The sequence below is a fragment of the Achroia grisella genome, unplaced genomic scaffold (genome assembly GCF_030625045.1).
Source record: "Achroia grisella isolate CSIRO2021 unplaced genomic scaffold, CSIRO_AGI_Agris_v1 utg848, whole genome shotgun sequence".
Classification (NCBI taxonomy): Eukaryota; Metazoa; Arthropoda; class Insecta; order Lepidoptera; family Pyralidae; genus Achroia; species Achroia grisella.
In genome coordinates, this window is record NW_026713041.1 from 279,947 (window position 1) to 300,679 (window position 20,733).

The 20,733-nt window shown below is 33.2% G+C and overlaps 7 protein-coding genes across 7 annotated transcripts; 4 read left to right on the forward strand and 3 right to left on the reverse strand.

Annotated features, from left to right (window-relative positions):
• Positions 1-6: 6 nt before the first annotated feature.
• LOC131852422 (lanC-like protein 3) lies at positions 7-1,485 on the reverse strand. The gene has a single exon (XM_059203101.1). The coding sequence runs from the start codon at positions 1,390-1,392 to the stop codon at positions 109-111; it is 1,284 nt and encodes a 427-aa protein (XP_059059084.1). The 5' UTR covers positions 1,393-1,485; the 3' UTR covers positions 7-108.
• A 1,573-nt stretch (positions 1,486-3,058) lies between these two features.
• On the forward strand, positions 3,059-9,211 carry LOC131852385 (leucine-rich repeat-containing protein 49). Its single transcript, XM_059203061.1, has 12 exons — positions 3,059-3,178; positions 3,321-3,487; positions 3,955-4,086; positions 4,612-4,821; positions 4,928-5,206; positions 5,407-5,560; positions 5,648-5,787; positions 5,896-6,851; positions 6,934-7,108; positions 7,218-7,416; positions 7,844-8,068; positions 8,663-9,211. The coding sequence occupies exons 1-12, from the start codon at positions 3,155-3,157 to the stop codon at positions 8,864-8,866; spliced, it is 2,865 nt and encodes a 954-aa protein (XP_059059044.1). The 5' UTR covers positions 3,059-3,154; the 3' UTR covers positions 8,867-9,211.
• Positions 9,212-10,114: 903 nt separating this feature from the next.
• LOC131852418 (SNAPIN protein homolog) lies at positions 10,115-11,893 on the forward strand. The gene is made up of 3 exons (XM_059203098.1): positions 10,115-10,396; positions 11,254-11,419; positions 11,756-11,893. The coding sequence occupies exons 1-3, from the start codon at positions 10,227-10,229 to the stop codon at positions 11,891-11,893; spliced, it is 474 nt and encodes a 157-aa protein (XP_059059081.1). The 5' UTR covers positions 10,115-10,226.
• LOC131852417 (methyltransferase N6AMT1) lies at positions 11,877-12,585 on the forward strand. Its single transcript, XM_059203097.1, has one exon. The coding sequence runs from the start codon at positions 11,877-11,879 to the stop codon at positions 12,513-12,515; it is 639 nt and encodes a 212-aa protein (XP_059059080.1). The 3' UTR covers positions 12,516-12,585.
• Positions 12,534-13,964, reverse strand: LOC131852419 (glutathione S-transferase 4-like). The gene is made up of 3 exons (XM_059203099.1): positions 13,608-13,964; positions 13,024-13,191; positions 12,534-12,740 (listed from the first exon to the last, which is right to left on the reverse strand). Exons 1-3 carry the CDS (start codon positions 13,950-13,952, stop codon positions 12,603-12,605), a joined length of 651 nt encoding a protein of 216 aa, XP_059059082.1. The 5' UTR covers positions 13,953-13,964; the 3' UTR covers positions 12,534-12,602.
• An 870-nt stretch (positions 13,965-14,834) lies between these two features.
• Positions 14,835-17,337, reverse strand: LOC131852399 (zinc finger protein 329-like). Its single transcript, XM_059203074.1, has 5 exons — positions 17,103-17,337; positions 16,314-16,717; positions 15,910-16,027; positions 15,344-15,501; positions 14,835-15,161 (listed from the first exon to the last, which is right to left on the reverse strand). The coding sequence occupies exons 1-5, from the start codon at positions 17,217-17,219 to the stop codon at positions 14,864-14,866; spliced, it is 1,095 nt and encodes a 364-aa protein (XP_059059057.1). The 5' UTR covers positions 17,220-17,337; the 3' UTR covers positions 14,835-14,863.
• A 343-nt stretch (positions 17,338-17,680) lies between these two features.
• On the forward strand, positions 17,681-19,629 carry LOC131852390 (cyclin-dependent kinases regulatory subunit). Its single transcript, XM_059203066.1, has 3 exons — positions 17,681-17,929; positions 18,073-18,200; positions 19,204-19,629. Exons 1-3 carry the CDS (start codon positions 17,871-17,873, stop codon positions 19,257-19,259), a joined length of 243 nt encoding a protein of 80 aa, XP_059059049.1. The 5' UTR covers positions 17,681-17,870; the 3' UTR covers positions 19,260-19,629.
• Positions 19,630-20,733: the final 1,104 nt, after the last annotated feature.

Genomic DNA, 20,733 nt, shown 5'->3' on the forward strand with positions numbered 1-20,733 from the left:
AGGGTATTGACAATAAAATTACAGCAATTATTAGCATTAAATCTATTTTAACCAAAATTATGTAATAAATAATTAACAAAACATGTATAAAGTACAAATCTAAACAGTTTAATAGATCGAGAAGACATCCTGGAATGGAAATTCTGCTTTTTCAGGAATCAAGAGGTCTGCCAGGAAACAGACAGTACCAGCTGTGCCTTCATACAAGCTCTCAGGATTATCAGGTTGCCTTGCATCTCTCAAGAACTCATCTGTATTCATAAAATTAGCAAATAGTTTAGCTCTATGTAGGTATTTTTCATCACCTGTTATTCTATATAGCAACAAGAATACATATCCATTGCCAGCCACTCCATGGCAGATGCCAGGACCTTTGCGCAGTAATCCTTTTCGCCACACAACATCACCTGCTTTGACACAAGCATGATAGAAGCGGTCATCTTTATAAACAAGATAAGCCTTTGCCATCAAATATACAGTGCCAGGCGCACCATGGCACCAATGAATTAATTTGTAGTCACTTAGTCCTATCTCTTCCATACAGCATGGCCAGTTACCCTCTTCGGTCTGCAATGAAGCTATAAAGTCAACACTAGCTCTAATATCTTTAGCTGCCGAGTTATTGTAATCCAAGTACCCAGGCACAGTCAACAGCATCTGTAAGATGAAACTGATACCATGGGCTGCACCAAGATATTCAGTTTTATAATAATGGTACATCAAAGGGGAAGGACTCCTGTGTTTTGTTGAATATTCCCTACCTGATGCCACTATTATATCACAAATTTTGTACAGTTCTTCATTACTAAAGACTTGTGTTTGTATTTCACGGGTTAACCACAGAGCCCCAGCCAAGTATCCGGCTCGGCCAACAAAGAATTCGTCTCCACCACATTTTAGAAACTTTGGATTCAAATATAAACTATAAAGAGACTTATATGCTCCCAACATCTCTGAATATTGGTCATTTCCCAATTCTTTATACAATACGGTAGCCAAAGCATATGTACCAGCATCACCCAGTAAAAACGATGTTTTGTCTCCAGCCGATACTTCTAAAGCTGGCTTTATATACTCTAGACTTTTCTCCAGATAATTACGTTTTAGCTCTGACAAGAGAGAATTTTTAGACAGATAATAAAACATAAAAGATACTCCGGTAATCCCGACGTACAGTCCACCATCGACATTTGTCCGTATAGGTTGCAGACGTCTGCGAATATTATTTACGTGTTCATTAATAAGGTTTATGATCTCTTCTTTTTTGATAGCTAAATCGGCACCAGGCTTGTAATCCTCGTATGGATTTGGAAAATGTCGAACCATTTTATAATCGGAAGGACTTATACTATAGAACAATTTTTTTATTATATTATACGAACATTTATACATAAAACTCTTTAAAAAATATATATTTGCAGGAATTTTCAATAATATTTATTTTTGTCTTGCGATGTTATTTTGTTTTGATTTGTTGACTGATTGATTGACGGCTTTTGAAGAAAATCAGACAGAGTTAATGACGGATTGACTGAATATAAAACTTATTATATACAATATTATTAACATGTATTGTTAACTAGATGGCGTTGTACAAAATGTAAAGTATATTTCCTAAGTAGGAACTGAAATGAATTTTAAAGTTAAGAAGCATAAGGTCTATTTTTCATTAAAAAATATTTGTGAATGTCCTACTCCTCAACCCACTCTCGTGACTGCACTAATAAGATAATTGCAATAATTAATTATTTTGATATCAATATGTGATTATCTATTAATCATTTGACTGTTCCAAATACAAATCGAATTCTGTGTATACATAAAGATTTCGATTTGACACTGTCTCATGATTCTCAGATAATAGTAAAACATTCAAGTTTCTTCTGTTCTAAAAGAAAATCAAAGGATCGCAACTATCAAACTGCGCCGTGACCACTGTGTAAATTTGCTGTGTAAAATAGTCACAGATTTCTAAACCTACACGCAATGTCTTATAAAAAGCATAAAAGCACCTCCAGACACCTCCGTGAAATTTTAAGTAACACAAATGCAACAAACCAATCCTACCAGTCTCGTTATTCTTAGATACTCTCAACCACGGAATTATGTACATCAGCGCTACGATAAAAGCTCTTTTATTATTATTATGATTATCATCCCAGATGCCTACCATTCAGGGATTGTAATTTGTACTCCCTCGCAATAGGTCCGTCTTAGGATCAGAAATTCGAATTCCCCATAATTCCAAGAGGATCAGTGTAAGTGTTTGTACCAGTAAATACATTAAGAGGGGGGAAGGGGATTGTTAGCAATGGGAACTAGTAACTCCCATTGCTAACAATGTACCATATTAAGTCGACCTCCACGTGGTTCCTCCTGGAAACCATCGTGATGAATTCTTGGTGAATTTGCCACGATGGGCTAACTGACCTGACCTCATGCTCATCTTGTCATCCTCCACTGGTGCCCTGCCAGCGTAAACCGTTAGCGAAGGCGGGTGCACCATTCCATTGTCATACACAAAAAAAACAGTACATTAAAATACGATCTTCTACACATCATTTACTAACATTATAAAGATGTAAAGTTTTGTGATTATTTTTCTAAACGGCACAAGTCTCCGGCATTTATAAATTGTTTTAGTGTTGGGATATCCCGTTTATCGAGGAATACTATACGCTTTATAACATCACCCTCTTTTTAATAGGAGCGTAGCTGGAAAGAAAAATGTTGCAAAATCAGGGAAAATGTGACGTAGACGATGTTAAACGGATCCAGATAGATATTATATGGTCTTATTCATTAAAATGAAATGCCAAGATCATAAAACAGTAACTTACATATACATGCACCTACATTTTATATAAGTTTTAGTAGTTACTGAAATATTTCAGGGAATGTCGTAGTTGAAACGAGCTATAAAATTATACTGCTTTGTGCATAGAATTGTAATATATAATACTACATAAGAACGAAGTTCAATATCTGTGATGACCTTATTGAATGATATTTTGTTTGTAACTAAGCGACGGCTTGTCACAAATAAAATGGACCAAAACTGCCTTTTGTACGAATTTATTTTACTAAAATAAAATTGTATAAACCGGGGCCAATTATATATGTTTCTACACGTAGATAATAGTGTATATTTGTAATGCATACATACAATCGCGGAAATGTAAGTCTCTAATATGATTTTGGGTTTTTTTTTTCTGTCTATGCAATATTATAATATGCAAATTGTTTTATATTCTCATGACTACTACATAGATTAGGTAAGTTACCTGCAAGTGCATTGATATAATATTTTATCTCTACAGATTAGAAAAATATCGTTTCGCACAAGAGGACGATCTGCTCAATCCCTCGATACAAATACTCCTATAGATCAAGGGGCTGCTGGAGATAATCGACTTTTCCTACAAATTAAACCTGCGATTGCCGATCCAAGGACTGCGCTTACGCGATCACATACAACACTAACAGGGTATTTGAGTAATCATAATTTGCACGACTACCAATATTACATACCTACCTACTTTCAAATATTAGATACGGCGAAAGTAAACGAAACTGCAGTTTGATTCCTAATTATTTTTAGCTTTAAATTTGTCTGAAGTCGTCCGATTTTGCTACTTAATAAAAGAAAAAGATATATAAAATACAGATATACGTTAATATTGCAGTACCTATATGTTCCAAGACATAGCTACTGGATCGATTTTCTTTTTCAATGAGAGACTCGGAGTTTATTTCTTAAAAATTTGGTATTTTGGTATTTAGGTTACTCTCTACTTATATTCTGAATCTCATTCTGTAGGTATTTTTGTTTCTCTGGAGTAATAAGGTCACTTGACTATTACTTCAATTACTCAATGTTCTTGTTACGAAGCCGATATTCAGGTAGAATTGTTCGATAATAATCATGTGGTATATTTTTTCATGTCCTCTCAGAAATGACTTTCTTCATAAAGATGACGTCAGAGATGATATGGTTAACTTACAAGCGGTGGGAGAGGGAAAGGTGCAACTATCACGGACACCACAAGAAAAGGATCGACTACCGGATAGAATAACTTTAGACAGGTAGGAAAACAAGCTGAATAAAGGCCTCCCCCAAAAATCTCCACGACGATCGGTTCTGCGCTGCTTGCAACCAATGCTTTCGAGCGATGTTGACCAAATCTTCCACTAAAAAAAGGCCAATGGTCGTTGTTTGTGGTAGCCTGGTCGGGTGAGGATTCTTCGCAACCCCTGCTATGGTCAAGACTAGCAGGACCGCCGGGAACTGGAGACCGGGCCCTTGGGATTATATTCATATTACCATAATCGCCACGGTTGGTTTGCTGGTTGGCGATCGCAGTGTGGTGGTAGTTACTCAGTAGAAGATTTGATAATAAGATATCTAGATGTTACGTTACGTTTCTTTAAAATATTAATGATTAGTATGAGCTGGAACTTATTATGACAAAGTAATTGTATATTATTATTTTTATATTATTCTAACAAAATATTAATCAAAATTATTGGTTTCAGAGGATTACCTTCTTTAATTACAGAAGAAACATATTAATTATGTTCTCTTAATTGTGATATGTTCGAACCTTTCAGGAGAGGATTGTCATCTATTCCTCATATCGTTGGAGAACCAGGCTTGAGACTATTATCACTACAACATAATTTAATAAACAGCCTGTCTGGATTATCACCTCTCGATTTGGGTAAACTAGTGTTTCTGGATGTTTACGACAATCAAATAGACAAGATCCATTCTTTAGAAAGACTATTTAGTTTAAGAGTACTTTTACTTGGGAAAAACAGGTAGATAATTAATTTATATTTTTTTCATAAACACACCTACTTATTTTTGTCTATATAATAATAATAATATACAAAAATATAAATAATTACATAATTATCTTTACAGGATCAAAAGAATAGAAGGATTAACAAATCTCATAAAATTGGAAGTTTTAGATTTACATGGAAACAGAATAAGTAAAGTAGGTGGACTGTCCAACTTAAATGATCTAAAAGTACTTAATTTGGCTGGTAACCAGATAAAATGCATTGGCCCAACTGATCTACAGGGACTGGTGTCTTTAAGAGAATTAAATTTAAAAAGAAATCGTCTGAGAAAATTACTCGGATTTCAAAATGCGCCAAAATTACAAAAACTATACCTTGGAAATAATGATTTGCAAAGGTAAATAAAAAATTCATAATATATGATTTGTTTTTTATATAGGGCATGATGACAGTAATAAAGTATCAGTGAATTATTTTAATATTCTTGAAAATATGAATTAAGTTTTAATAAGAACGATATTTTAATCTGTATTGAAAATGCATTAGTAAATAATTTTCAAATTTATTTATTATTTGATTTGGTTGTTTTACTTTTAGTGTAGAAGATGTATCTTCGCTGGCTGAAGCTACATCATTAATTGATGTTTCCCTAGATGGGAATCCTGTGGCTTTAGGAGGAGATTGTACGCCTTTTCTCGTATCATACTTGCCAAGTTTACTTACTTTAACAAATATGCATGTGACTGATCAGGTAAAATTTGTAATGGTTTTTTTACATAATAATAAACAAATCAAAGATATTTTAAATATGGATCAATATTTCAATTAAATTTTACAGGTTAGAAGAGCTGCCATGGCATGGCGGGAAAATAAAGAAGCAGCTCATGCTGCGTACTGTGCACTAGGTGGTACAGCACAACAAGCTGCACGACGTGATCAAATTATCAATAATGCACGCACCAATTGGGAATTACTTAGGTTTCCTCTATTTTTAGATCAATAATAAAATTTTAGTAGTTACTCGATTGTTATTTCTATGATATTGTATCACTTCATATGCTAAAATGTTTTTTTTTTTATATTTAGGTCGGAAAACAAATGTTTCATGAATCTTACAGCTTCAAACAAAACTCATGAAACGGAAAAAGAATTTGCAATAGATGCTTCAACTGTAACACTCGCGCACGATGGAACGCAGACAATTGAACCGTCAAATCTTCCCGATGTAGTTGTGTCTTTACAGCATATTGAAGCTGAAGATTCCGATGGAAAAAATAACAGCAGCGATAATAATATCAAAGCAAACATGATGAACGGTACGAAAGCATCTCCTATGAGAAAATTACAAAGGAGTGCGACAACTCGGAAGTGTTCCGATAGACGCGTAAACTTTTCAGATAGAAGCGTTTCTCAAGATACAGACGCTTCACATTCAACTTCCACTAGTAGCGATCTGAGATTACCACCTATATTGCTGCCAATTATTTCATCTTTGGAAAATGTTAAATTAGCAGATAGTAATGAACCAATTTTAAAGAGATGGGAAAGCATTTCTAGTGTAGATCCAATCGTGGACTCATCGTTTAGTTCATTGCCGTCTTCAACTAGTGAAAGTGAAGACGAAACAAATAAGAGACAAGTTAGACGTATGCCTACAGCTTTAAGGCGACGAGAACATTTCAGCACTATGCGTTCTAAATCCGTCTGTGATCCAGAATGTCGTAGAATGAAAGGTAATAAGAATTCTGATCACAGTGAAAATGCTAGTAATATATCTACTAGCACAAACTTTGGCTCTGTTGCAAATTCATCTACATCTGGTAGCGATCACAGTACTAAAGTTTTTAAAAGAGAGGGCTCAATTAATAGTCGGATCAGTAATAGGAATATCAGAAGCGCTACCATAACACGAAGAAACGAAAGAGCTTCTTCGGCCAGTCGAGCATCCACTGCTAGAGTGAAGTCCGGAAAGAGTTTAGCTAGCTTAAAATCATCAGAACCAGTACTCAAAGCCGTCCCTTCATCGAAAGATCGAGAACAAGGTAAAATATTATAGTAATTTAATAAAAAAAATTATGTGAGTGTACGAGAAATGGTTTAATAATAATAACATTGTAATTATAGGTGTAGATTACCTTGTTGAAGTTTGTGATGGAGTGGTGAGTGCGTGGGGAGCTGGAGCAGTTAGACGTCTTGCCAGGGACTGGGATTGGGAAAAAGCACGCTCTGTATTAAAAGCAGCTTTCCATTATGTGCATTTCAACGCAGTGGCACAATCTCTTCCAGAATTGAAATCAAAGTGAGTGCATACCAGAATTAATATTTTAAGAAAACAAATAAAAATTTATAGAGTTTTATACGAATCATTCATGAATTAATAGCGATAAATAGTTATTATATTTTTTTAGGTTTCCAAATGTTACGCATATATCTTTTCGGGCGACTGGCCTTCAGTGGTTGGGACAGTTACATGCCCTAGCTGAATTACGTGGTCTTACCGGATTAACAGTTTTACCAGAAGGTAACCCAATACATGGAAAATGTTGGCGAGAATATGCAGTCTATAGATTGGCTCACTGGGGTTTAAAAGAAATAAACGACGAAGCGGTAAATATAATTAATACTTCTGTATGCCCCGAGATTTTCATTATAATATCTCGCGGCAACCTTTGTCCGTATTGTGCTACAAAACTTGAGCCAATTTTTATGAAATTTTGCTTACTGTGTATAATTTGGTTCAACTTAAATATAATAGTTTTAATGCACCATATTATTAGTATTAGTATTTTTATTAATATTAGAATTACTGAACACATCATAGCGTTGTTTGGTCAGCTAGTTATATATAGGTATTTTTCTTATAGCGAAACAAAATTGCTAATACAATTATTAATCAAATTATTTGGTAGTAAAACAATCAATTTTATATCAAATTTCCAACCGTATAATCCAATAACAAAAGGGACAGTCAGCGAATCCTCCGCATTTTTTATATTACTTTGGATTAAGTCTACAAATACTGTGTTTTGTGTAGGTGACAGATGACGAAGTAAAATTAGCAAATAAAACATACAATGGACTCAGTGATATAGTTCTGAGAGCTCTTCCCGATGCTCCTTTGCAACCTCTACTCTCACGGCTCGGCAGAAGTGGCAACAGTTCCGTTAGTGCTAAAGCTTGGTTAAGAGCCGCTGACCCCGCACTGAGAGATGTAATAGCTAAAGAAGCTTTACAATACAAAAAGGGACACGTTTCACAAGTAAGTAGCAGTTATTTCTACTTAGATTCAAAGATCGTAGGTTTCAATTATTCTGTTACTAAAGACGGCGTAGGCTAGCGTCGTTAGATGTGCATGTGAGTATTACGTACACTACTACGACAATGCCTCTCGACTTTACATCAGAGACTTTTTTTCGGAATACTCTAATACCGTTGGCCGCTGCTGGCCTTTACAGCTTCACCGGATGATCCATCAGAGTTAAGCCATAAAGATATATGTGTTATAATTATTGTAATTACGAGCATGGGAATACTTTAGACGGGGGGGGCTAGCAATGTACCATGTCAGATCGCCCTCCACGCGGTTCCCACTGAAAACCATCGTGATACATTCCCAGTGAATTTGTCGCGTTGGGCTAACTGACCTGACTTCATGTTCATCTTATCATCCTCCACTGGTGCCCCGCCAGCGTAAATCGTTAGCGCAGGCGGGTGCACCATTCCATTATCATCCTTTAAAAAAAAATACTTTAGGCGTAATTATTTATATATAAATGCATGAAGTTATTTTGGAACTAAGTCATAAATATATCATAAAAAAAATAAAAGCTTATAAGTACTTGGCATTTTACAGGAGGACATGAGTTGGCGAGTGCGTGGTAGAGGTCAATTGTCACATGCTATCGACTTAGCTTGCGGAGCGGCACAAAGATTACGAGCACTTGAGCTCCAGTGGCCGACAATCTTAGTCGAGATGATTGAAGACATTTTAAGAGATTTCTCTGACATGGAATCACATGTAAAGGATCAAATGCGACTGCTCATGGATTCAACTTAAAATAAATTTAATAGTACCTAACTAATCCCAACAGTATTTTAGCTATTTAAAACATTAATTACCTAATAGATATACACAATTATTTATGCCACCAAAACTATATACTTATATTTAATAATACTTACTACGTTTTGAGATGTTAATTTAAGTAGATGCATAGATTATAATTATGATGCCATTCTTGAGAGGTTTTAAATACATTTCGTATTTCTAAATACGTAATACTACATTCGCATATTCTAAATGTGACAATTTATGAAATACTTAATCTTCCAACATTAAGATATGATAGTAAACAAATCCAGATAGCTATCTATCTAGGGCTGATTGCATTCCCAATTTGGTAAACAGATTTAATGTAATCTATAGTATTCTTTTCGTGAACAATTATTAATGTTCCCATTTTATATTGAATATTTTACATGATATTTAAATCAGATGTTTTTAGGTATTAGTTTAAAATTGAATTCTGTGGACTGATAAACATTAAAGTACTGTAGATATATTGCTCAACATAGGTACATAGTTGTTTTGAAAAGAATCACACAATAGGACAGCGTATAATATAATAAATGAATAGGTGTCTACTTTATAATAGGTACCTACTTATAAGCGAAATAAGATTTATGTAAATCGCATTGTGTAGTTGATAAATAGTGTTTTTAAAATGTGTTGCGTTTTTTATTTTGATTAGTTATTAATATATTTTAAAAAGTAAGCGGAGTTTACTCCGCTTAATAACACGTGAGTTTTTACAACCATTAATAACATTTTATTAATGCCAAGTGCAGAATATTAATCTATTGGGCGAGTTTTTTTTTACGGATGATAATGGAATGGTGCACCCGCACTAACGGTTTACGCTGGCGGGGCACCAGTGGAGGATGATAAGTGGAGTTAGCCCATCGTGGCAATTGATAACCTGATGAACATTAGGTCAGACCATTAGTTGAGAAGCAGAGCTTCCAAATTTGCTAGGATTTTTGTGTAGATATAGCAAGTTTGCCTTCTTATTTATGATATAAAAATACGTCTGAGAAAAAGGTTTTTACTCTTTGTGTAGTTTTATCACCTTTGTACAATATTATAGAAATATTGACTACGGAAATTAAAAGTAATTTTTTCACTGGCATAGTAAAAAAATGTTAATACATTTTATTTTAGTATATATTATATTATACTTCGATTTTAGTACACAGAGTAACAAAAAATTTCTATCTTAGTATCTGTCAAAAGTGACAGGCACTGTCAATGTAAAAATAGATTATTTTCTATTTCATATTGTTTTCATTTTCGTATTCTGTAATTAATTAATTAATATGTTATAAAATCTTATTATAAAAATGAAGCACTCGTTGGTATGAATGCAACCTCAGTTAACACTATGGACGATACTGAGAGCACAACTTCTGCCGATGAGAATACAGGCAATTTATGTGACAATCCAACTCGAGACACCCTTGCTGAAGGTTTATTGGGCTTGCTAAAACCTACTGTTGATCAGCTTGACGACAGAGTAAGGGCCACCAGGTAATTAACTTCCTTTTTTGTAAGGGAAAGTATTATAATTTCTATGTTTTATTTTGCAAATGTTCCTCTAGCAGGTAGTTTGAAAAAAAGGTAATAATTGTTAATCGTTTCAGTTGTAAAAATAAATTTAATCATTATAATTCGTCAAAGACTCTGAGAATGAAACTTATTATATTTTTAGTTTAACATTTTCAGTATTCATGAAAAATTTCATTTGTATAATCTTAGAAAAACAAAGCAGGGCTGTCATGCTTTCTGTTACTTAGTTAAAAATAATTTCACAAAAACAATACAGCTTATTAGGTCATCCATTAATCATGCAAGGCCACGAGGATGGGGTCGGTTGAATTATATTAAGCCGCATGGTGTTAAGTCCGCCATGTGTACTTTAAAATTATGTGCATTAAAGTCTTAATAAATATATAAGCCTTGAATTGCATATGTACTAGATGTTCGTTAATATAGTATATAACTTAATTGATGTACTCTATAATACCATGTACTGCTGTAACTTTACAGTTTTTATAGAATTCTGGACAGAGTTTCAAAAGTATGAGATTCACAAATCTTGACTGAATATATAAGATACATTCTTAGTCATTTTCTTTCAAAATTAATCTGTATTATTGTAATTAGGTACAAGTACATTTGAAAAGAAAATGAGTTGAGTTTCTTGTCAGTTTTTCTTAGCTTCAAAGTACTCAGAAATGGCAGTAAATTTGACATATCATATTTTTATTTACATGAATAAGGATATTTTGATTTAATTAACTATCATTATATAATTCATTAAAACTTTTACCCTCTTAAAGAAAATACAATTTCTAATAGTGAATTTTATTATATTATATTTTTAGAATATCTCAATTAGAATTGAAACAGCAGATAGACTCACTGAATGAGGAGTTGCAGAAAGTGCGTGAGGCAGTGAACAATCACCCTGATTTAGATCCTTATGTGAAGAAATTGATTGCATGCAAGCACAAAGTGACTGTAGTCCTTAATGTATTACAAGCCTCACAGGTTAGTAATTGACAAATGGTAACACTTAATGATTGTAATTACAGGTTAATATATGATTTATAATTTACTTAATATTGGTAGTCAGGGTAAGGGAATATGTTGAGAAGGGTCTAGGTAGCAAACTTTTAATAAGGGCAAGCATAATAGATCTACACAGATTGCAATGTTACAAGTCTTACAATAGCCCATACCCCTCAATAAAAAAATAACTTTGCTGGGTGTCTGAAATCTTCACTGAATTCATCATAAAAACTAAACTACTGTTAGACATCATGTAAATTGTCAATTTTATCACAGAACTCACTTAATATATTTCTGTTTTTATTTCAATTTTAGGATAGACTAAATGAAATAAGACGCTCAATCAATAAAGACAAAGGCGTTCGCACAGCTGTTTTACCAGAAACCCAAGAACCCCAAGAACCAGAACAAAGTACCAGTGGTCTGGTGCCACAAGATGACAGCATCAACTAAGTTAGAAACTCCATACCAGAACCACATAGATAAGGCTGATTTTGACCATGTATATGAACCAGCTGAAGACAGCTTCTTGCTGATTGATGCTTTAGAAAAGGACCTACAATATTTAAAAGCTAAGAACCCCACATTCTGCTTAGAAGTTGGTTCGGGCAGTGGAGTTGTCATTACAGCTTTTGGCATGGTATTTCCAAATACTTTTTGTGTAAGCACAGATATTAATTGGAAAGCCTGTGAAATGTCAATAAGTACAGCTAAGTACAACAAAGTATTGTTGGAACCTGTGAATATGGATCTTGTAAATTTCTTTGTTGATAACAAGTTTGATGTTATAATATTTAATCCACCATATGTGGTAACTGAGTCACAGGAATGTGGGGGGAAAGATATTACAGCAAGTTGGGCAGGTGGCATAAAGGGACGAGAAATTACCGACAGACTACTACACATGATACCAAAGAAGTTAGCTGAGGATGGGACCTTCTACCTCTTGCTGATTCAAGATAACATTCCAAATGAAGTTATTGAAATTATGAGAATGCATGGGTTTAAATCGGAATTGGTTATAAGGAGAATAGTTAGAAATGAGCACCAGTTAGTGTTGAAATTTTATAAATGAAAGATTGTTAATTTGAACTAACTTTTATTAAAGAGTATATTGTAAGGTTTAACATTATATACAAATATTATATTTTGTAAAAAAGTTTTACTGCTTAAGTTTCTGCTTCACAGCTTCTCCATATATTCTGGCACCTTCATCATTTTCTGCAGCACCAGGCAATGTAGCACAGTCTTTTATCCATCGCTGTATATTAGGGAATTCGGAGATTTCCCATCCTACAGCCTGTAAACATTAAAATATTTTATTACCATTCTTAACTACTTCTGTCTTATCCTTTTTGTCTTCAAGATTCACAAAGCAAGGTTTTATTTAGGATATTCCAGATATATATATCTGAAAAATCATATCATCACATATATCATATATATGTATATATATATATATGATATATATTATATGAAACAGTATAATTGATTTATTATACTAACTATTAATTATTTTACTTATTTATACAGACTAATTAAATTATTGCTCTTGGTGTTTTAGAACAAAAAAAATAACTTACAAGAATACTGGATACTGAAGCATATATAGAAGTATCTGCAATGGTTGGGTGATCTCCTGCCACCCATTTACTGTCATTCAAGAAGCCATTAAGGAATTTTAGAGTCGCATTGAGATCATCTTTTAAGGGTTTCCTTATTTCAGTTTCACCTAGATATAATATGGGATGCTGGAACAATGCACATGTGATAAATAATATAATTTTATTACTATTAATTACAAACATATCTCACAGCCTTGCATATGTCACTACACTACATGTCAAGTGTTCTGTTTAGTAATCCACATTATGATTTGTGTCAAACACAATTGAAAAATAAATATATTAACATACATAAAACTGTTACATTTGGAAAATTACTTATAATAATATAAAAGTAATTTTACAAATTTACTTGTTAAATGCTTATTTTATTTTAATTATTATACATGTATATTTTATTAGGTAATTTTATTATTATTATTATTTGTATTTTATAACTTTAATAATAATATAATGATAAGTACTATATCAAAGAAATAACTTATTTGAATAGCAATAGGTATTATTACAATATTTTAAGAAAATAATGTAGCATTACTTACACAAATGGCTCTTATTTTCACATACAAGAAGGAACTATCGAAGTATAATCTCTGATTTATCAAAGCACGGCGCTTTAAGTCCTTAGGGTAAAGTAGGTCATCTTTTCCATATTTATCGGCTAAATAGCAAGCAATGGCACGACTTTCCCATAGTATAAAACCATCATCGTCAAGTGTAGGCACTGTGTGTTGTGGATTTATTTGCACAAAACTGTCTTTAAGTTGTTCTTTTTTAAATAAATCAATTAATTCCACTTCTACTGGGACTCCGATGAATCTAGCAGCAAACAAAGCTCCTCTTGATGGACCACTAACAGGAAAATGATACAGTTTTATCGGAGACATAGTTATAGAAAATAATTAAAAATAAATACAAGCTAAAAAATTAATATTAATTCATTAGTTAATAAGTTCAAAAGTTTTTAAATTAACCACAGACCACACTATATTTAGGTATATAACTTCGTAACGACTTTCACATGATACGTAGTAAAAATGACGTCATCTGTCACTGACGCTGTCAACTACGATTGCAACAGAAAATTTATATTTCGATTAAAATTATTTGTCGTATGTTGATTACGTGACTTTGTTGCAATGCAATTTTGGCGAAATAATAGCGTGGAATTGAATGTTCATTAATCATTTGACAGTTTCAATTGGAATAAGTCTCGTTGTCTATCTCGCTTTTACGCCAAAACTACTGAACAGATTTCAATGAAATTTGGTACACAGATAGTCGAGATCCTGAGAAAAGACAGGTTATTCTTTAATGCAAAAACATGTAAGGCGTTAAAGAGCAGAGAAATGTATGGAAGTATTGTCATTTTTAAAGCTAAAAACGTTGATTATATATAAATAAATATGATTTTCAGTTTGTAAAAATGTTACCCTTAAGGAGGTTTAATAAAACAGTGGATGAAAGTTTGTATGTAAGTTCGTCATTTTGAAGCTACAACCACAGATAATATAATATTACATGCTACAACGATGATTTTTTTATTTAGCTTTTTTTGTGTTAGATTACTAAATATTTTTCCTATTTGGTAAAGGTCACTCTCACTATTCCACGCGGACGAAGTTGCGGGCACAGTTAGTTTATAATAAATTCATGCCGATTATTATTTTCATCCATTTTCTATTATAATTGAATAGGGAACAATTAGAAATAATATCACCCAACTATTATTAGAAAATATATTAAAATAAAAATTAATGTATAAAATATTGCAATAAATATTTCTTTCTAGCCAATTTCATGATGATATTTCAGAGTTATCTTTTGCATTTGTATGTTTCTTTATATGTTTCTCAAATGCCGTTGCTTCTGTAAATTTTTGTGAGCATTGAGAACAAGTCAATACTTTTATACTACTGTGTGTAAGTTGCATATGCCGTTTAAGATGAGAAGCGCGTGTCAGTCGCAGTCCACAGACGCAGCAAACGTGAGGTCTATCGCCGGAATGCGTGAGCAGATGTTGCTTCAAATCACTTCGAGTTATAAAAGCTCTACCACACAAATCACATTCATAATTTTTCTCTCCAGTGTGACGCCTGAAAATAAAAGAAAAAAAATATAGCTACAATTACACATGTAGAAGGGCAGGGGAGACATAATAACTTTTTTGTCCATTGCAATTATACATTAAAATTAGTAATGTTCTATAAATTTTAAGCAGCTTAGTGATGAAGTATGGCTCTCAATTGTTTTTTTTTTCATAATAACTCTGCCTTACCTCACATGATACTGTAGGTGACCAACTGTTCTGAAACTTCGTGGACACAACAAACATTTATATGGTAATTGTCCAGTATGCTTTCGTCTGTGTGCCGCCAAGCCCGCCGACTGTGCGAAGCATTCACCACAGATAGAACATTTTAGTGGTTTTTCGCCCTGAAAACATTGAAGTATCAGTGAAATATCAATTATCGTATTTTTATTATTCTATTAAGAGCTGCTATTAGTGAAATAGATTTATGGCACAGCAACCTATGTAGATCTATATTGACACATACAATTATCAATGTACATGACTATTGTTTATGTTGCAGCCATCTTTGCAGAAATTCTTATTTCTCTATATGTGTACATCACTACAATTCTGCTGCACTCATTATGTTATAAATATTGCTATATAATATATAAGCAGTGAGAGATATTAATTATTTTAGGAGTTTTCCTACATAAATAAGAGTGTATTTTTAGGAGATACTTAATTTGTGAAACATTAGTTTGGACAATAATATTTTAGCACAATTTAGCAATAAAAATTGCTATTTTATGTAATGAAATGAAACATACTGTATGTATTCGTATATGTACTTTGAGGTTCTGTGCCAGAGAGAAATTTTTGCCGCAATGCAGACATGAATATGGACGTTCTCCTGTATGTGTTCTTAAATGAGTTTTCAGACGAAATCTGGAAATTAAAGAAATCAGTTTTAAAATATTAATGCCATTAAAATTGATAGCTATATATATATTATTTTATTTAATAATCAATATAGATAATGCATTTGATAATATTATTTAGTCAAATATTAAAATTTGAAGATTTTGAGGATATATCAAAACATTGGACTCAGATAGTACAAAAGTACTGTAGTTTACTAACAGTTCAATATGATAACTATAAACCATACTACTGCAAAATAAAACACATTGTATTATACTCAAGGTATTTCTTAATTACTGACTTAGTCTACCTGGATGACATCACTTTACCACAAGTAAAACACTGTTGCTTTTGGGCTTTCTTTCCATCAACAATATTCAAGTTTTCCTTATTGATATTTATTTCAGGTGATACTTCAGGTTTTATTATTCTGCTACCATCAGAGCCATGAGTTATATTATTTCCCATCAACAATACATCTCCACCGTCATCAGATTTTATTGTATAATTTGCATGGCTAGTTTCATTCAAGCTTTCATATTTCAGTGATTCTAAACTGTTGCTACATTTTTCCTGATCATTGTTTTGTATATTTAATAAAGATCTAAGTTTAAGATCTGAGGTTTCACAAAGCTCTACAAACTGGAGACATTCATCCAATATTTTAATACATTTTAAACATATAGTGTCAGGCAGACCATCATTAGGACATATCTGTAATAAAGATAAAGATATCTATAATGAGTATACAATAATTTGTTTTGTTAAAAGTTTATAGGAGACGAGATTTTACCAGCAAATTCGTTTACCACATGGGATTTAACTATTTTTTTCCTTATTATTAAAATAAATAAAATTTATAAAAAAATGTAGTATAACTTACTCCTTATAACATTAGCTATCAGAGAATGAATGTTATGTCAAAATCAGTGCAGTCGTTTCAGAGATTAGCAAGAACAACACAAACAAAAAAAATTAAAATTATTCTTGGTGAAGTACCATATATATGTAGTAATAAGTAGAATATAATAGCTAGAATAATCATTCAAATTGTAATGTCAAAATCGGTGGTAACAGACGACTCAAATTAAATACTCACTTCAATATTAGCCAAGCGCATTATCTTATTGGCAATTGTAAATGTTCCAGATAAAAGAAAAATATTGTTTAATATTACATTTTCCTGTAAACATATCCTACACTTCTCTCTAGCCATTGGAGATAGTTTTACTTAAATCCTAATATATAGATGACTAAAACTTTTAACTTATAACTTTCCTTATTGCATCTAGCAGATAAATTATATCACAATTGTTTTACCACTATTATTGTGGCCTTTTCGAATTTATTATTGTTAAAATTGGTGGAAGTTTCTACTCTACAATTCTACATTATATAAAAAGTAATCTGTGCTGTTTGTCAGATTTTCTGATGGTAACAAAACCATAGACACATCAAAATACCGAGTAAGAATGGTAATTATTACTACTTATGCAACTAAAGAGACTTTATAATAGATGCTAACACATATTTTTATTAGCAAAAGTGAAGAAAATAGAAAAAAGTAATTATTAATTTAAACTATTAGGTATAATTTTTCACAAGATTCATTTTTTTTAATCCAACTTGTATCCAGAGCCGTTAAAAAAAATATTTTCAACCAATGGAAGAGTAATTTTAAATTTCGTAATACGTTATCCTTATTACATTTTTTACGTACTTTGTTTGAATATCTGAATTAAAGAAAGGAATAACATCATTTGTGTATATATCACTATTTAATTTTTGTTGTTCACAACATTATATAATTGACTAGGTGTTTTATTTGTGTGTGGAACGATTGAAAATTACGAACAAGTGCCCTATCATGTCTGGTCGAGATATTTATTATTCTGATAAATATTACGATGAAGAACACGAATACAGGTATAGTATATTTATTTGACATTGATTTTTATATACAGACAGACTTATTTATATTTACAGACTTACTACACCATTCCAGTGTGCTTGACTCATGTATTTCACCAAAGATTCATAATTGATGATTATCTGATTTCTACTTTCAGGCATGTAGTGTTATCAAAGGATATGGTTAAACTGGTGCCCAAGAACCATCTGATGTCTGAGAAAGAATGGCGCAGTATCGGGGTTCAACAAAGTCAGGGTTGGGTGCACTATATGACCCATCAACCTGGTATGTACTTATTATTGTAATGGTTTTCAATAATTACTTAAAGGAAAGCTGAGCACTGAATTCCTGTGCTTTATTGAAATTAAACAAAAATCTTTGTGATGGAATCTATCTTCAAATTAAATTTCATAGTAAACCATTGATATGTTTGGTTGTGAATACATCAGAAACAATCAGACACATGATATGATGTCATGTAAACTTCTTGCCATGTGCAACCACATTGTGGAATATTGTTACAGCAATGGTATTTATTGATTTTATTTATTTATTTATATAAATAATAAAAATTGGTATTTCCGAACCAATACAATATTAAAACCTTCAAGAGAAGCTTATTCTCACTTAAAAGGTTGGTAACACATTTTCAAAAGTCCTGGTGTTGTGGGTGCTTATTGGTGGTAGTAATCACTTACCATCAGGTTCGCTGCAACATAGATTATCCCCTATGCTATAAAAAAAAACATACAGGTAAAGTGGTGTGACACACCACTTTACTACTGGTGGTTTTGAGTTTAATTCCTTGCACAACATAAATATTTATACTTATGTGTATAATTGTTTATATTAGCCTGGGTATTTCCTTTGTATATTAGATGTTTTTATTAAAAACTAACTGTTCACGTCACTTCATCCACATTTACTTTAATTTTTCTACAATAAAAGTAGCTTAAGTTACTCCTTATTACATCAGCTATCTGCCAAAAAAAGTCCCGTCGAAATCGGTCCAGCCATTTCAGACATTAGCCAGAAGAAACAGACATATTAATATAACATGCAGTAAAAATGGTTATTTCAATATTACAAACAGACACTCCCAATTTTATTTATATGTATAGATGTGCTTTGTGAATTGTCCAGGCTATTATTATTATTTAAAGATAATTAAAATGTGATAATGAACATAGACTATCTTCGTTTTTTTTTTAATTGCAGTGATTGTCATGGTTAACAGGTAGTATTTTTATATACTTACTATTATAAACGTTAACCCCTCTATTTTCAGAGCCACATATTCTACTGTTTCGACGTAAAAAGACTACAGAACCAGAAAAAAAGTAAGCTGGTGGTTTATGATTGTGCTGGGGTATTATATGAAAACTAGATCTTACATTATATTCATAGTGACTTAGTTTTAGTTTTATTTTTAATTTGACTAATGGCAGCCCAGAGTTATAAATCCATATTATTATTTTTATTTGACATTGAATTTATTATACTCAATTATTTGTCTGTCTCTTAGGCATCCATGTTTATATAATAAAATTGCGATTTTAATTTTTACTCTTGTTATGTCCAATTGTTAATTAAATGAAGTAATAAACTGCATTCACACTAAAATTAAATATTTTCTGAAACAGACTCGTAAATTCTTGCTTTGAAGTTATTAATTTTTCTAATTATCTAGTAAAAGCAGTAAATAAATTCAGAATCTTCATATAAAAAAAAAAATTCATATAATAAAATCATAAAATAAATAAATAAAATTTATAACATGTTATAATATGAAAACTGTAATATTAGGATCAGGTCAGTTTAGTTTCTGTATAATTAGAGTGTGATAAGTTTATAACTGTAGAGAATATATACATATTCATAAGAAATTAACTGCCACTTCGCTGTCGATACAAAAACGCCATTATTTTTATAATAACTTCTATTCAAACACGTTCACGCCGGCGCGGGCCACCGGGGGCCCGCGCTAGACTGTCTCATTGGACGGCACGTAGCACCGACGATACGTACTAGATTGTCTTATCTGGCGACGTGTACCATCGGTGGCCCGCGCTAGACTGTCTCCTTGGACGGCACGTAGCACCGGCGGTACGTACTAGATTGTCTTATCTGGCGGCGCGTACCATCGGTGGCCCGCGCTAGACTGTCTCATTGAACGGCACGTAGCACCGGCGGTACGTACTAGATTGTCTTATCTGGCGGCCCGTACCATCGGTGGCCCCTGTATCATTGGACGGCACTAGCACCGGAGGTCTCTTATCTGGCGGCGCGTACCATCGGTGGCCCGCGCTAGACTGTCTCATTGAACGGCACGTAGCACCGGCGGTACGTACTAGATTGTCTTATCTGGCGGCCCGTACCATCGGTGGCCCACGCTAGACGGTCTCATTGGACGGCACGTAGCACCGGCGATACGTACTAGATTGTCTTATCTGGCGACGCGTATCATCGGTGGCCCGCGCTAGACTGTCTCATTGGACGACACGTAGCACCGGTAGATACGTACTAGATTGTCTTATCTGGCGACGCGTACCATCGGTGGCCCGCGCTAGACTGTCTCATTGGACGGCACGTAGCACCGGCGGTACGTACTAGATTGTCTTATCTGGCGGCGTGTAACATCGGTGGCCCGCGCTAGACTGTCTCATTGGACGGCACCTAGCACCGGCGGTACGTACTAGATTGTCTTATCTGGCGGCGCGTACCATCGGTGGCCCGCGCTAGACTGTCTCATTGGACGGCACGTAGCACCGGCGGTACGTACTAGATTGTCTTATCTGGCGGCGCGTACCATCGGTGG

Excerpts from the sequence above, each read along its gene's own strand:
- LOC131852422 (XM_059203101.1), bottom strand. The coding sequence starts at position 1,392 with ATGTATAAATGTTCGTATAATATAATAAAAAAATTGTTCTATAGTATA.
- LOC131852385 (XM_059203061.1), top strand. The coding sequence starts at position 3,155 with ATGCATACATACAATCGCGGAAAT. Across the intron at positions 3,488-3,954 it reads TCACATACAACACTAACAGG|AAATGACTTTCTTCATAAAG; the intron begins GTATTTGAGTAA and ends ATGTCCTCTCAG. Across the intron at positions 4,087-4,611 it reads GATAGAATAACTTTAGACAG|GAGAGGATTGTCATCTATTC; the intron begins GTAGGAAAACAA and ends CGAACCTTTCAG.
- LOC131852418 (XM_059203098.1), top strand. The coding sequence starts at position 10,227 with ATGAATGCAACCTCAGTTAACACTATGGACGATACTGAGAGCACAACT. Across the intron at positions 10,397-11,253 it reads GACAGAGTAAGGGCCACCAG|AATATCTCAATTAGAATTGA; the intron begins GTAATTAACTTC and ends TTATATTTTTAG. Across the intron at positions 11,420-11,755 it reads ATGTATTACAAGCCTCACAG|GATAGACTAAATGAAATAAG; the intron begins GTTAGTAATTGA and ends TTTCAATTTTAG.
- LOC131852417 (XM_059203097.1), top strand. The coding sequence starts at position 11,877 with ATGACAGCATCAACTAAGTTAGAAACTCCATACCAGAACCACATAGAT.
- LOC131852419 (XM_059203099.1), bottom strand. The coding sequence starts at position 13,952 with ATGTCTCCGATAAAACTGTATCATTTTCCTGTTAGTGGTCCATCAAGA. Across the intron at positions 13,192-13,607 it reads TGAAAATAAGAGCCATTTGT|CATCCCATATTATATCTAGG; the intron begins GTAAGTAATGCT and ends GCATTGTTCCAG. Across the intron at positions 12,741-13,023 it reads CTTCAGTATCCAGTATTCTT|GCTGTAGGATGGGAAATCTC; the intron begins GTAAGTTATTTT and ends TAATGTTTACAG.
- LOC131852399 (XM_059203074.1), bottom strand. The coding sequence starts at position 17,219 with ATGGCTAGAGAGAAGTGTAGGATATGTTTACAGGAAAATGTAATATTA. Across the intron at positions 16,028-16,313 it reads GGTAAAGTGATGTCATCCAG|ATTTCGTCTGAAAACTCATT; the intron begins GTAGACTAAGTC and ends TTTAATTTCCAG. Across the intron at positions 15,162-15,343 it reads CACCTACAGTATCATGTGAG|GCGTCACACTGGAGAGAAAA; the intron begins GTAAGGCAGAGT and ends TTTTATTTTCAG.
- LOC131852390 (XM_059203066.1), top strand. The coding sequence starts at position 17,871 with ATGTCTGGTCGAGATATTTATTATTCTGATAAATATTACGATGAAGAA. Across the intron at positions 17,930-18,072 it reads GATGAAGAACACGAATACAG|GCATGTAGTGTTATCAAAGG; the intron begins GTATAGTATATT and ends TTCTACTTTCAG. Across the intron at positions 18,201-19,203 it reads CTATATGACCCATCAACCTG|AGCCACATATTCTACTGTTT; the intron begins GTATGTACTTAT and ends CTCTATTTTCAG.